We start from the raw sequence: 15,762 nt of genomic DNA, 5'->3' as shown, positions 1-15,762 counted from the left end.
CTAAAACCAACAAATCACAGACCAAGGAGTGGATGCATAGGGCAATTCCTTTTTCCATACTCTGACTGCACTGCACTTTCCTCTTTCTTCCATGTCTAGATTGCTGGGTTGCTTGATGGATGGTGAGGAAGAAAGCCACCTCCATCCAGTACAAAAACCCAGTGCTCAGTCTGTGAGAAAGGGGGAAAATCGACAGTCGTCTAGGCATCAGCCCACTGACAGCCATCCTCTTCCCAAACCCCCAGACATCCATCACTGATGCCGGCATGGAAAGCTCATCTGCCAGACAGTCGTCCTGAGGAAGTGACGGCGTGGTGACACAGGTGACCTTTTATCCGTGACACAGAACCGTGAAGCTCCTGAATGTAGCGCAGAGTCTATACACATCCCCTCCTTGTTTATTAAGTAACCCTGTCTCGCTTATCCATCTTCACTGGCACCTCTATTTAATTAGCAAAAGAAAAAAAATTGTGTGTGTGTGTGGGGGGGTGGGGGGGACAGCAGGGGTGGTCTTTAAAAAGAAATCGTCCACATTTACCAATTCTTCTGTACTTGAAGAACCTTTCAGGCTGATCACAACTTCAGTTGTACAGGTTTTGTCTGAGGCAACACAAATATTGCTTGGAAGCAGAGAAAGGAACAAGGTGAGGGAAAAGTCTTCACACCCTCTGGCTGCTTTGCTTTTCTCAGCACAGACCTATGGATTGGAACCAGAGGTTTGGGGTGGGGGCATATGGAGATGTGAAGTCCATTCAAGAAGAGGGGCAGGGCACTTCAGCAATGTGGTGCAGTGGTTAAAATTCTGGACTTGAGAGACTGGGTTTGCATCTACATCGAGGAATTAATGCTGCTTGATACCACTTGAACTGCCATAGTTCACTGCTATGGAATCCCGGGAGTTGTAGTTTCACTGTAGCCACATCTGCCAAGGAGTGTTGGTGCCTTACAAAACTACCACTCCCGTGATCCTATAGCATTGAACCAAGCAGTTATAAGTGGTGCCAAAATGCATTAATTCTATGGCGTAGATGCACCCTGAGCCATACGACTCACTGCATAATCTTGAGTTAGTTCTTCTCCTGTGCTGACCTACCTTAGGGGGCTATTATGAAAATCAAGGAGGTAGAAGCCATGTTTGTTGTGGCACCAAAACTTTCTGACACGGAAGGGTAAATATCTCACCAAACTATTAATCCAAAAATTCCACAGTATTGAGCCATGGCAGTTAATGTGGAGTTGTACTGCTGTAATTCTGCAGTGTGGATGTAGTCTCAGCTATGGACTTCCCTCTGCTTGAGGAGGACTGGCAGCAAACTTTTCTTTCTTTTTGCTATCCAATTAAAACCCTGACTGTTCACCCAAGCATTGGGCCACAGAGATAATGGTGAAGTTTTTGTGTTACTAGACTGTGAGTATTGTTTTGTCTGTATTTTTAACTTTTTGAAGTTTATCTTTGTTTTAAAGCAGTGTTATTGAGCATGCCAACCCTGAGATCTGTTGATATGGGATGAGTTAAAATTACTTTTAACCAATTGATCAATGAGACACAGGCACCCCTTGGGTTACTTTGTAATACATCGGGGGTGAACAGCTCATGGCCCCTCTATATGTTGGTGGACTGCGGCTCCCATTAACTTCAGCCAGGGTAGCCAATGGCGAAGGATGCTAGGAACCATAACTCAACAACGTATGGAGGATAATCAATCTCCTATCTCTTTTCTAATTAAAATCTTCCAGCTTCCACATATGTTGGACTGCAACTCCCATTGTCTCTAACCAGCATGGCCATTATCTGTGGATGATGAGTTATAGTCCAGTACATCTGATAGGCAGAGAAATAGGAAAGGCTGCTGCAAACACTAACAAAGATATGATAATATGGAAGATCTGTTGTGTTTTCTGTCCTAAAATACAGGGATGAGAAGCGTAGTTCAGATTGCAAGGGTAATGCATAAGGCCCTCGTCTGTCCCCCCCCCCCCCCCCCCAATCTCTTTCAGCACATTAGCTCTGTGGAGATATGTCCTAGGAAATTGAATGGCTCTAATTAATTATTCATTAACCAACATTGACATTGTCCCTTACCCTAATTTATTAATATCCATCTGGGCTCTTCCATCTCCATGCACTTGCAACAAAAAGACAGACACCACACTTTAAAGGTACCGCAGTCATTTTTCTAGCCTGCATTTGAGGAGTTCAAAATGTTCTATGATCTTAAACTTCTCACTGCCTGTCAGGTGTTCAGTACCTCCTTCTTCAAAGCACCACCCTTCATTCCTCCACTGCCTTAAGATCTATGAACTTGATAGGGATAAAGAGGAGGAGGGAGTGAGAATCAAAAGAAAAAAAAGTAAAAGAAGGCAGGTAGGGAGATATAGATTACTGTAAATACGTATGGGTGGAGTATATGCATTCTGCAAAGGCAACACATGTGCATCTTTTAAAACTGTTAAATTTAATGTCATGCATAAAGGGAAGACAAGAAGAAAAGTCAGCCAGAGAAGAGAACCCAAACTGGGAGAGAGGGAGGGTAAAACCTCTCCTTTTAAAAAAGAAAACAAACTCCAAAAGTCAATTTCCTTTTTGGTAAAAAAAAAAAAAAAAAGGCAAAGTATGAAGCTATGACTGGTTTCCCTATGACACAGCACAATCGGATACTTCCAGGAGTCAATACCACACTGAAGAATTTAATTTCTTCCTCTTTGCCATTCATTCCCACTTGCCCATCTACATGCCCATAAGAGAGAGAAGCCTGAAGATACACAAATGGGTTACAAGCAGACGTTGACTCCATCTGGACTCAAATAAAATTCTGTCACTACATTAGGGCATTTGGAGAGTAGACGCCTTGTCAGGAGGCACCTCTAGCTTAGAAAATCATACAGTTATTTGAATCATATGCAACATAGCTGTGAGCTGACCCTTTGGTTCCAGGCTGGTTAATCACAGCTGTTGTTGTGAGTGCTTTTTCCTGGCAGATACTTATATTAGGATGACTAAAAAATCACCCATGTGGTAAGCTTTCTTCACACTTGATTGCACACAGCTTAAGGGATAGGTAAGAAAAGGAGTCCAAAAATATGGTTATTGCGTCTAAGAAAGATTAGTGTTCCTGTCGTACTAGCCAGTTCTGTTTCTGTAGAATATTCTGAAAACTTTTGTATATTTCCTCTTTATTCACACTTTTCCTGAACCCAGTGGTGGTGATATGCATTACATCCTTACTACACTTTTACACAACTCTCATTTAAAAAACAAAACAAAACATGCCAGAGAACAGAGAAGGAATGTACAGCTGTTCTCCTGGGATCTGTTGGGAATCCCAGGCTGGATCTACACTGCCATATAATCCAGTTCGATGCAGTTAATCTGTATTCAGAAACTGGATTATATGGCAGTGTGGATGGGTCCTATGTGCTCCCACTAATGTGCACCACATGGGAACCACATGGCACCCATACATGCAATTGGCATCATAAGGCACCTGCAATCCAATAAGGGGCTTCCACCTGGCAACCAGAATAGCTTGGCCCTGCTTCTCTTCCCCCTTCTTGTTGACCCTCATTTGCCTCCCCTCTCTGAACATGTGAAAAATGACAAGAAAAAGGAGAAGCAGGAGATTCAATTTCTCCTCTCTCTTGTGTGGGCCAATGGTGTGGAATGAGAAGTAATCATATTATATATACAACCATATATTATGAAATCCATAATGCAAGCAGAAGGCTGAAGAAGTGGAACAAAACAACATTCAGCAGCCCACTCCATGAGACAGTACAGGAAAAATAACCAGACGCCAACACGGGCGCAGTCACCCACCTACTGTGAATTTACAGGCAACCACTATATCTAACTAATGGCTGTCTATATACCCATAGTGTCTTCAAGTTAATTTCTAGGCAAGTTCCCCAAATAACTTCAGCTGAGTCAAAGCAGACTGCTTGCATTATTCCACAGTGCCCTCTGCTGTACCAAAACTAAAATGCAAGCAAGGGCCCTATATGTACTGAAAGTAGGTGAGAGCCAACTGATGAATCTCGAAGGGAATTTACAGGGCAGTTACAAAAGTGTTTCAGTCTCAATGGTTCAGCAGTAGCATAAACGAAACAGTACCCTGTCACATACAACCAGGAATGGATTTGTTTTAAGAGAATACAGACCCAGTTATAGTTCTAAAATAAATACCTGAACCAAGGATGAGCTTAGAGGTCAATTTCCACACAAATCTAATAGTAGTTCTCTTCCTATGATTGTTGCTCTGCTTCCTTGGCTGCTGTTTTTCATCTGATGGATCTTGGAGCTTTAGGGTTTTTTTGTTTTGTTTTTTTTAAAAAAACAAAACAAAACAAAAAAACACTAGCACACTTAGCAAATCTGGTGTCTGGTCAGTACAGCAGACATCAAGCTTGTGACAAAATCCGATTTGAAATTGATAGAGTGTGAAGTTCCTACAGCCTACTTCTTTAGAGGTCCAGGAGGGCAGAAACAGTCACCTGGGAGGTGGCACAAGAGAGCATTCTTAGTGCCATCCCAATGACCAATTGGTGGCTGCTTGGCTGTTGGACGGGAAGCATTTCACTAAGCACCATCCAGCAGCTATTGCACAGATCAAAAAAATCACTAGAGTCAGAGATACAGGATAACTTATCTTTTTCCCAGCTTCTGCAAATCTTGAGAATACTCACACCTCCTGAATTCTTTTACAGGACTTAATCACATGAAGGAGGCAAACGGACATTGAAGTAGAACCATCACCTTTTCCAGTTCTGCCTTCTCCCCATGATAAAGTCACCCTCCAATACTCACAAGAACATAAGGGACAGAAAAAGAGAGACAACACAAGCAGCTTAGGATGTCCATGGATGCTCCCATGAAGAGGTACAGCCATTCTCACACACAGGCACTAGGGGAAAAAGAGTATGCATGCAGCGCACCTGATTTGTGGACAATCCTGAGGCAGGCAAGGGAGGCATTGAGTCGGGCACATTCCTCTTTGTTGGCCCCATACTTCTCTGCTGTCTCAGAGACCTGTTCATCTGTCATTTCCAGAAGGTCCTCCAGGCTCAATTGAGCAGGAGTGATTTCCTAGAAGGAAAGAAGGGAGGAAAGAGGGAAAGGAAGACATGAGCACTTAATCCTGCTAAGTTAATGTACAGAGGGTCAGCAATTAATGGCAAACTAAAACTTGTGCTTCTGCAGCAAAATAATTTATTACTAATGTGTTAAACCAAACATCACTCCTTCCAATAGACGTACAATAGTCCTTTCCTGAAGATCACAATACAAGTCATAGGAGAATACATAAAAAATAATATTCTCTGTCGTGCTTTCCATGCACAACAAGATACGAATACAGATTATACACCATCGGCGGACTGAACAGCCAACTGATGCACAGTGAAGTGCGGCTGTTCATAACTAATACATTGTAGTATTACAGAGGCACCCCAAAGCCTGTCCTGCCACACAGTTCAAGCACTAGCAACACTCATTGGATCTGCATAAGAATCAGAGACAATACAGTAACTTTTTAACAATGATACAGCCGCATGACCAGGTAAATAAATTTATTTACATAGGTAAATAAATAACTCTTCTTCCTTTTCCTAGCCAGCCCCCTCATTCTTCTTGATATGTTCATTCAACACCTTTTTCCTATATGCTTCTTCACTATGGTGGCAGCGGGTCCTATCACACCTTACTACTATAGCGCTATTATTCTATTGTACTTGCCAAGGCCACGTCATACGGAATCCAGGCATTTGCAGATTGAGGGGGGACATTTTGGCTTCTCAGCCAGGGAGCTCTTGGGAACTACAAATCCCAGAATTCCACTGGATGTTGCCATGGAAGCTAAAGTGGAATAGAATTGCTGTAATAGTATTCTGTGATAGGGATCGGGGTCTCACACCCTTCACCTGATGCATAAGCCAGGCAAAACTGCAGGAGTCTCCACTTCCCAGCCCACTCCCCACAGAGAAAGATCATCATCATCATCATCATCATCATTTAATTACTTATTAATCGCCCTCCATCCACGATGCTCTGGGCGATTTACAAGATAAAATTGTAAAGGATAAAAATACATACATACAAATATTGATAAAAATTAAAATAGATTAAAAGCTCTAGTAAAGAGCCACGTCTTGAGTGCTAGGGTAAAAGGCCCTAACTCACGCATGGCTCTCATATAGGGCGGCAAGGCATTCCATAAGGCAGGGGCAGAAACAGAAAAAGCTCTGCGCCTGGTCCTCTCCAAGATGGAAACTACCAGGCATTTGCAAGGAGATGGCAGGTGCTGCAGTTGCAGTTGGCTCAATTTCTCCTTCTTCTGCTCTGAATCCCACCTTGTCACCCTCCTACCTTGTTGCCTTATATCTAAGACAATGAATCCATCCACGTAAGTGGCCTAACAGCCAATGAAGCCAATTAATACCTGGCTTATTGGTGGTAAAGGTAGCAGCTGGCTGTGCAATTGAACTAAAAAAGCTTCTCAAATGTAGAGAAGGCAGCCTTTTCTTTGGCCTATGGGGAAAGGGAAATCTGCCAGTATATCTATTAATCAAAAGAAAAAACTTACCTGCCCAAATTTTTTTAGTGTTGGCATAAAAGCCTAAATCCTATGCATAAACTCAATTTGAGGAAACCAGATTTACATAAGTGTTGACTCACAATTGAAGAGTTGATTCAATGCATTTTGTTTGAGCTACCAACAAGACTCAGCTCAATATATGTCAAACCAATTCACAACCACTTCCAGGGCTAAAGGGTTCCCAGAGCCAAATGGCCTGCACCTTCCTATTCATGAGATCTATCAATTGACATTGCCAGGGATGTGTTTCCAGAGTATTATTCTAGGGAAAATAAGAAATGCAGATAAAATGTTTGGCAAACCATGTTTTTCAAAAAACCGAATCATCCTCTTAATGATTATAGCCATAACTGTTTTAAGGAACACTTAGAGAACAGCTGGGGACACTTAGTGGTTTTGAGTGTTGGACTAGGCCACTGAGACCCCATCTACACTGCTATACAATCCATCCAAACTGAAGGGAAGGACTGGAGATCTGGACATGGAGCTAATTACAGGGAGCGGTCAACCCCCCTGTTCAAACAGCTGCACTGGCTGCTGACAAGTTTCCGGTCCCAATTCGAGGCACAGGTTATCACCAATAAAGCCCTAAATAGTTTGGGACCTGCCTATCTTCATGATCACATCTTCCCCTATGAACCTGCGCGATCTTTAAAATCTTCAAGGGGCGGCTCTCCTCTCGCTCCCACCTCCGTCACAAGCACGACGGGTGGAGAGGAGAGAGAGGGCCTTCTCTGTGATGCCCGCCCCCCCCCCCCCCCCCCCGGCTCTGGAAGTCTCTCCCCAGGGAGATCAGGCTGGCACCTACCTTGTCCATCTTCTGCAAAGAGCTAAAAACATGGATGTTCTACTGTGCTTTTGATTAGATGATTTCCAGAAAACTTTGGCCCCAGCTATGATCCATATTTTAGTCCTTGCATTGTACTACAGTTTCCTACCCAGAGTTATAGTGCTCTACTTATATTGCCCCCTGTCCCTAATTTTTCCCTTCTGACATTTGCACTTTATTCATCAGCCCTGCCCACATAACTGATTCTCACTACCCTGCCTCCCGAGCCCAGAAACTGTTTACTATTTTAGATCACTGGTTGTCGTTGCTATTTTATACTGTGTTATATTGTTGTTGTTTTATATTGTTTATGATGCTGTTATTTGAATACTAATATGATCATTTTAACTATAACGTTGAGTTTCTATATGTGAACCACCTCGAGTCCCTTCGGGGAGATGGAGGCGGGATACAAAAATATAGTAGTAGTAGTAGTAGTAGTTGTTGTTATTATTATTTATTATTATTAGACTGGATGGCCCATGGGGTCTCTTCCAGCTCTACATGTCTATGAGTCTTCCTCCTCAATATGATATTGTTTTACAACATTTAAACATGATGATCATGACTTCCTGTTTGTGAGTTACAGTGGTATTTAAGTTGTGCAATTGATGCAAAGAAAGCATTCTTTACGGATCACTTACTGGCAACTGCCCACCAAACCTGCTTTGTAAATGGCAGTCCCCAACATGACCATTTATATGTCACTGGAGGGGAAGGGGATCAATGGAGACAAATCCAGCTCTATTCTTGCAGTATCAAGGGAAATGAAAAATGTTCCAACCTGATAAAGGTACTTAACACAGCTGTCTATTATCTCCACTATTAATTGTGTTAGTAACAAAATCTTTGGAAGAAATTACCTCTGGTCATCAAAAATGTAAGGTTTTAATTTATAATTTTCTGATTTTGAAAGAACTCTTGATGCAGATGAGAACATTTTCATTCTGAAGGATCCCAAAGATCATTTGAAGATGTATTGATTTTATTAACACAATTCAAAAAGGCTTCAGATTTTAAGATCAGTGTTATAAAATTAGAATGGATGGCATTTAATATGAATGTTCATCATGAAAATTAGATTGCAAGGTTATATGCAATTCCTTGGAGGGATACTCAAGGTCACTTGGAAGGCTTTTAGATAATCTGGAAGAAATTGTGAACTTTAACTATGTTCTATTATTGCGCAGAACATTAAAAAGATTAATACATTGGGCATCATTAAAAATGCTTGAGAGGAATCAAATATCAACCATTCAAATGAATGTGCTACCTGGAATAATACTTTTAAGTATGCCATGATGTGCATTGAACAAAATGTCTTTAATTGGAAGCACAAGTACATGGAACACTGCAACTCCCATCATTACTCACGGCAAGTCCAAATACCACCATTTTCTCCTTGTCTCTCAAAAATGTGACAAAAAATAGCATTACATCATTTCTTGACACCATTACAAGTACTGCAGAGAACAACAAAGCTGTGGAGGGAGGGATATAGGTTTCTGGGGAAACTGAATATTTTTATCAGTTTTCATGTATTCGAACTGGGGTTTCAGTTCTTTTATGTTGGGGATAAAACTGCCCCAAACCACTCATTTTCTTTTTAAAAAATTCAGAGATTGGAGGCTTTGGGAAGCAGGGGGGTTGCCAAAAAAAGGGGTTCATGAGCTGTACTACGCCTCCCCTTGGCTATGATTTGATCTGTTTTGTTATGTCTTGTTGGTATGGAATGTTTGCCAATTTTTTGTTGCAAATTGCCCTGAGTCCCCTTGGGGAGATAGGGTGGGATAAAAATAAAGTTGTTTGTTTGTTTGTTTGTTTGTTGTTGTTGTTATCAAATTGGTTTCGAAACAGGAACCATGCACCCAACAATGCCATGTTCATGTGGTTCAGGCTCCAAGTAAAAACCCAAATGGTTATGAAAGGTTTTGCAGCCTAATTGCATTCTACAAAAAACCTCACATGAACATGGGAGTAATTCATTTTAATCTATTTAATCTTTCAATCTGCCTTTTTTGCAGGTTCAACTGTTCAAATATGTCTTTTAGCCTATTATTCACACAGTTTTAAATTTGTCAGACTGAGATCTCTGGATAGTAGGCAGGACAGAAATGTTTTAATACATGAATAACTTGTCTGCAAACAGTGTAATGGAACAATGGACACACAAGTCAAATGGCAAACTTGAAGCCAAAGCGAAACTCATTTTTAATATATTGCCAGAATCTATGCTTGTTTCATTTTTTCCTCTAGAATGAGCATTAAGGGGAGAACCTAGATCAGAATGGGAGTCATGGGGGGGGGGGGGGGCTTGAACCCAATTTAACTCCTTTTTGGTTGCTCTTTTCTTTGTTGTTTGTATGAATCAGAGTCCAGAAATGGTTGTTTCTCCAAGCTAAAGGCAGCCAAGTTAAGCATGCTTGGTGAAAGCCTTTCTGTTGACATTTTAGGTGGGAAGGGGGGCTTAGTTTTTGGCATCTCATTTGGGCTATATATAAAAAAGCTTTCCAGCCTCAAATAAGGGACATCCCTTAGAATAAGAGATGCAGGTCAAAATCTTATTTTAATTAAAAAAAATAAAAAGAAAAGAAATGCCCTCAATAAAAATACACACAATAAAAACCGAATCTTCGTTTTGAGCTTTTCCTAGAAAAGTAACTTATCTACATTTGTTACTTTTCTGCTTTTAATCCTAAAAAAGGAGAGACCACTGGGAAATTATATAGACAGATGAAAAATCCCAACTAAGCATTTGTGTATTTGATGGATTTGAAGGACACGGTACTGCTAACCAGATTAAGCTATCTTCTGTATCCCACTGCACAGGCAAACTAGCAGATTGTTCAAGCAAGTGCCTAAGGCCTGTAACCATTTGGTTTTACTGGGTGGAAAAGTGCTGCCATCATGTGGTTTCTTTGGAGAACTGCATCACAGAAGTGAACCTTGCAGAGGGGAATTCTTGCCCGACTCCTCTTTCTATAAATTTGGGATTGGTCTCCATGAATACAAAAACCTTGCACTTACCTTGAATCCAGCATTGACAGTTTATTTGGCACACAGTGAGTTCTGGTAGGTTACCCAAGTCTTTTGCCCTTAATCCAACTTTGCTCTGCAGGTGATACTCCAGAATTTGCAAGAAACTCAGGAGCATCCTAGGCACATCTGAACTGGCCATCATATTATCCAGTTTGAAGATGTGGCAGCTACAAAACATGTGCTGCCAAAGCGTGCTGCACTGCAAATTAAAGCCAGCAAATGTCAATCTAACCAGCCTAAGTGGTGAGTGTAGATGACTCCTAGAGATCTGCAATCGGCTGGATTGCTGAGTGCATTTTGGCCTGATCCACTGTCCAGGTACACTGCCACCATCTCCCTTTCCCTGCATTGCTTCCCTTTCTTGACACCTGGGGTAAACCTACACTGAAAAATGAATGCAAGTTGACACTACTTGAACTGCCAGGTTGACATCACGTGAACTGACCCCCCCCCACACACACACACACACACGTCACAGATGTCCCCAGCCATGACACACCCACCTATCTGGTTGTAGGAGATCTGGCAGCCTTTGCAGTGTGTGCAATCATAATCTGGGCCTCAAACTAGTTCCAAGATTACCAATCTAATCATTTACACCTCAAAACCACTTTCTTCTGTGCTGGTTTGAAACTAACCTAGGTAGTCTATATAGATATGCCCTAAGTCCCACTCCAACTGACTCAGAAGCTATTTTTTTCTCTGACTGGGAAGGTTAGGGTGTGTTGTCCCTCACTTCAGCAGCTCAGGGGCAACTAAAAGATGGAGCCCAGTGCACTGTTTTTGGTTTGGACAACTATGGCCACATCTACACAATAGAATGAATGCACTTTGACACCACTTTAAATGCCACTAGTAAATAATATAGGCTTTTATACATCACTCACCTCTATGACCTCCTTGCGGATGTTGACAATGCGGAACCAATGGGGAAGCTGTGGAAAGCCTTCCAGCTCGGCATTGCGCTCCTGCAGGGCCACCTTCCGTTTGCAAGAGAGCTGACGGCTGAAATACTTCACCAGTTTAGTCTAGGGAGGAAAAGAGAAAAGGAGTGCTCATACACTACATACAGCATGGGTACAGTCTGTACATGCATGTACACCTCAAGTCCAAATGTAGTCACCTCAAGTTCCAGTATTGGGGAAAAGCCAGCTGCACATGAATAAATGATAGTAATAAAATAATAACAGAGATTGTTGCTCTGCACATTCTTGCTGATGTACACAAGAAACATTCACCATGGCTACACTGTGCCAAGACTGATTATATTTACAGCTATTTTGCACATAATGTAATGAATATGTGCTCTTTCATGGTTTCCTGGCCTAAATGTATATGGTAATCTCAATTTACATGTACCTTGAGCCAAAAGAGTTCACCGAATTACAATTGGTTCAATAAGTATACTTTAGTTGAGAGTGCCAATTTGGCTGAGGCATCTGGATGGTACAATACTCAACAATCACAAATTCCTGAAATCAGGATTGTGTTGTTCTATGTGTCATATTTAAACTCAAGCAGTTGTAAGTAGGCTCTCAGTATCTACTGGGATTTGGTTCCAGGACCCCCATAAATACTAATATCTGTAGATGACTAAGTACAATTTAACTCCAATCAACACTTTTGTTTGGTATTTTGGTAAAACATAAACTTGTCAATGGCAACGTTCTCATCAGTGCTGCAGGTCATGGATTTTGACTCTTCTTTAATGCTGTTAGGAAAACTTGGCAGCATTACTCATGCCAGGCCATCTATGGTGATGCAACCCTGAGCCTAACATTGTCTGGGTTCAAAGTTACAGCTGCGTGACTACTGTCTTGAAGGTATTGGTGGCAGTTCTGTCCCTGACTTTTCTGGTTCGTGCTTTTTATGCAATCTCAAATGTCACCTCAGTCAGTGCCTTTCCTAACTCACAATCTATACTCTCTCAGAATTGCCACATACACACACACACATACACACAAATATTCCCCTCAAAATCTCAAATCACATAAAGGGTTCTGCTTTTGGTATCTTGTGGGGGCTGCGCTTTACATGCTTATGTAAAAGAACTGGTAAATTTATCCATCAAAACCAAGGACCTTAACCTTTTCTTCCATTTCAACAATGAGATGCAGGCATTAAGAAACAACACAGTCAACTCTGAGTCATTTATTTCATTTGGAAGCATCAATAGACAAACACATTCACAGCTGCAATTTCATTTAGATTGTGGAAATATTTATTAATATAAACAAGAAACTATCTCGCACACACTTTTTGGTGAATGGTTTCTGGGTTATTTGACTTCAATACAGTACCTCACTTTTTTACTTGAAAGATCCTTTAAATTGAAGTCTCTACTATATTGGGTCAATTATTGCCTTTCCTTTCTTTCGATTTGTATATGTTTTAAAAACAGATGTTTGTTCACCGCTTCACACAAATGCGAAGGTAATGGTAAAGTTGTATGTTAGATTGGTTACTCTGCATTTAAAAAATCTCGTACCTGGCTACAAATCATGAACACAGGGACAGAGATTTCCACAAACATTTGAATGAGTGTACATAACAGTATGAACATAGGTTCCGTGTGTAACATGTGAATGCCCTGGTAGCAGGAGTGGGCAACTATTACCTTCCATTTCATGTATCCATGGGCATTTTCCCCCTTCAATAAGAATTCTGCCTTTGCTACATGAAATGTTCTTTCAATCCCACAATTTCTACCACTGCAGTAACTGTTGGGCTTTTAGGGGGGGAAAGGTTTAGGAATCCGAAGGAAAGCGGCAGGCAAAGGGACCAAGAGAATGTGAACACAGCAGATAGGAGTGTTTGGGGTGTGAATTATTTTCAAAGTCTTGCTCCCTGCAATGCTAGAAAGTGGGGAGCTGATGGAAACTTATCATTTGGTAGGACAGAATTTGTATTTGAGAAGCAATGCTGCTGCCTTTCCCATCCACCCTCCTCTGGTAGCGACATGCCTGCGCTCAACATAGGCAGGGACATTGAAAAAAAGCTGTTCATTATTGCTCCTGGGAGTAAATGTGCTGACAAGTCCACCCTTATCCAGTCACAGGCAGAAAGGCACCTCCACACTTTGTGTTCTCAGTGTATGTGTCTTCATTTTGACTGTTGACTTATAGCAACCTCAGGAATTTTAGAGGCTTTTCTTAGGCAAGGAATACTTGGGAGGGGGTTGGAGTTTGCCAGCTTCTTCCTCTAAAATACAGCCTACAGCACCCCTGGAACACAAAGCGTTAGGGCACCAAGCAGCCACCAGTTGTCTCTGTTAGAGTGTAACTTATTATTTCTTACACTAGGTGGCACTGCGGAATCTATTCAAATCTATTTCATACCTTTGTCATATTAATTTTTACAGAAGACTATTCCTGTTAGTCTGCTGCAGGAAAAAAATAAAAACAAAAAAGGAACATGCACCCATGTATCTTGTAGCACTGTAAGACTAAAAGATTATCTGCAGCACAGACTATATGTATTAATATTAACATCCTGAGAAAAATGTTATTTTCCAAAACACAAATACAGAACATGCTGCTTCAATACAGAAAATGTCTGTCCTGCAAATGCTGTTCTTTCTTTTGAACCTTTACATTACAGTATCATTACCAAACCCCAAGAGTAACTTGGAATTCTAAAAACAGTAGGCTGGATGAAGACCATCTTGGAAGCAATAGGATTTAACCCTAGTGAGTTATATCCCCTTAATTTTGAGGGATCAACTCTGGCTGCACCCTAGTCTGGAGCCAACCTATTATAAACAATAATAAAGTTTTCTATAAACTGATGGGGAGGGGAAGGGCCCTGACAGAAAGTGTGACTTGGACAAAGTTTTCAATGGCATTTTAGGATTATAACCCTGGACTCCTTTACTACAAGGCCAATGCTCCAACCACTAGGCCACCCTGGCTCTTGCAAGACCCTTCCTTACCTGTAAGATCTTAAATCAGGAGCAAGCAACTTTCATGCCTTTCCAATGGAGCGCAGGGAATTGTCACACCAAAAATGGGAAGAAGTGTGACATCAGTTCTGGTTTCAGTTTTGGCCAAAAACAATTGTTTTTGTTTTGCATGTGGGGAGGCGACCATGATTAAGGTAGTGGCTGAAAGTGAATTTGTTCAAACTACCACACTGTGTTTTAATTTGAAAAGTTTTAACAAGGCAGGGGGCTTGTGGGGTTCCCTACGGACTTGAAGCTTGTGCTCAAGTACTTAAAATAACACCAATGGGCTTTTCAAGCTGCACAGTCTTGTAAGGCCATCCAGCAATGCCCTTCTCAGAGTGCCTTTTCCATGAGGAGTGAGACTGGCATCAACTATGAGGCTTCTTTGGCCAGAGAGTCTGACCGGTATAGTGGTCAAAGCATTCAACTGGAACATTGGAGACTAGGATTATCCTAAACATCGAGATTTTTGCACCAAAACCTAGGATGTCAATGGGCCATGAGACATCAACCACAGTTACACAGAGTGTGCCATTCCGATAGAATCATCTAGTCTAAGAAATAGGGGAAATACCCATGCACACCCATGTTTCAAGGTATCATGCTCACTCTCTGCCTTGCCTTGAGGACTGGAGAAGAGGGCCCACATTCTGGGATCTAAGAAGCTTATGGGGGGCCTACATTCAAGACCTCACTTGGTGAATATAATTGCATTGGCTGAAACTTACCAGGTGACTATTGAGCAGACATGGGCAAGTAAATGCCAAAGGTTGGTTTCTGTAGTCCTTGACCTCTCTGGCCTCTCACCTTGCACTTTTTCTGGTTTTAAAAGAGGGGAATTGCCTCACCTTGAAGCTGTAGCTTTTAAAACGTTTGCATGGGCTCTCTGCAGCACACCCTTTTTTAAGACCAGAAGGGATGTTTAGTCATTTCTGGAGGCAGGATGCATTTTCGACAGTTTGTGCAAACCCAAGAGGATCCAAGGAGCAGATAACTGGCCCTGGAGTTGCCACATCTGCCCACCCCCAGTACACAGGTTTGTACTTTGCAAATTGCAAGTTGTAGTTTTACAAGTTCTTTAGTCTTCTCTGCCAGAGTGCTTGTGTCTCACCAAACTACAACTCCATTTGGGTACAACAGCTGTTTTACACGCACACACGCACACACACATATTTATGTTCACTGTTTTCCAAGTCCTGATTATTTCACCAGCATAGATGTTTAGGATCAGGCATTATGCTTATTTTAGAGCTTAAAATAAATCACTAAATTGCCCCCAAAGGCTCATTTTTAGCAATCAGACAAAAATGTTTTCATTCATCCAAGCATTTAAAGATTTTTTCTGATCTTTTATCAGCTGT

At 41.5% G+C, this 15,762-nt stretch overlaps 1 protein-coding gene across 4 annotated transcripts in view; it reads right to left on the bottom strand.

The window, feature by feature from the left end:
• ksr2 (kinase suppressor of ras 2) overlaps positions 1 to 15,762 on the bottom strand; it is a 148,358-nt gene that overhangs the window by 111,631 nt on the left and 20,965 nt on the right. For all 4 annotated transcript variants that reach the window (XM_062958725.1, XM_062958724.1, XM_062958726.1 and 1 more), the window contains exons 2-3: positions 11,346 to 11,486; positions 4,933 to 5,083 (exon numbers count right to left, since the gene is read on the bottom strand). In XM_062958725.1, coding sequence (XP_062814795.1) covers positions 4,933 to 5,083; positions 11,346 to 11,486 — 292 coding nt within the window. The remainder of the gene's footprint in view (positions 1 to 4,932; positions 5,084 to 11,345; positions 11,487 to 15,762) is intronic.

Source organism: Anolis carolinensis, chromosome X (genome assembly GCF_035594765.1).
Source record: "Anolis carolinensis isolate JA03-04 chromosome X, rAnoCar3.1.pri, whole genome shotgun sequence".
Lineage (NCBI taxonomy): Eukaryota > Metazoa > Chordata > Lepidosauria > Squamata > Dactyloidae > Anolis > Anolis carolinensis.
This window is presented reverse-complemented; position numbering and strand designations above follow the sequence as displayed.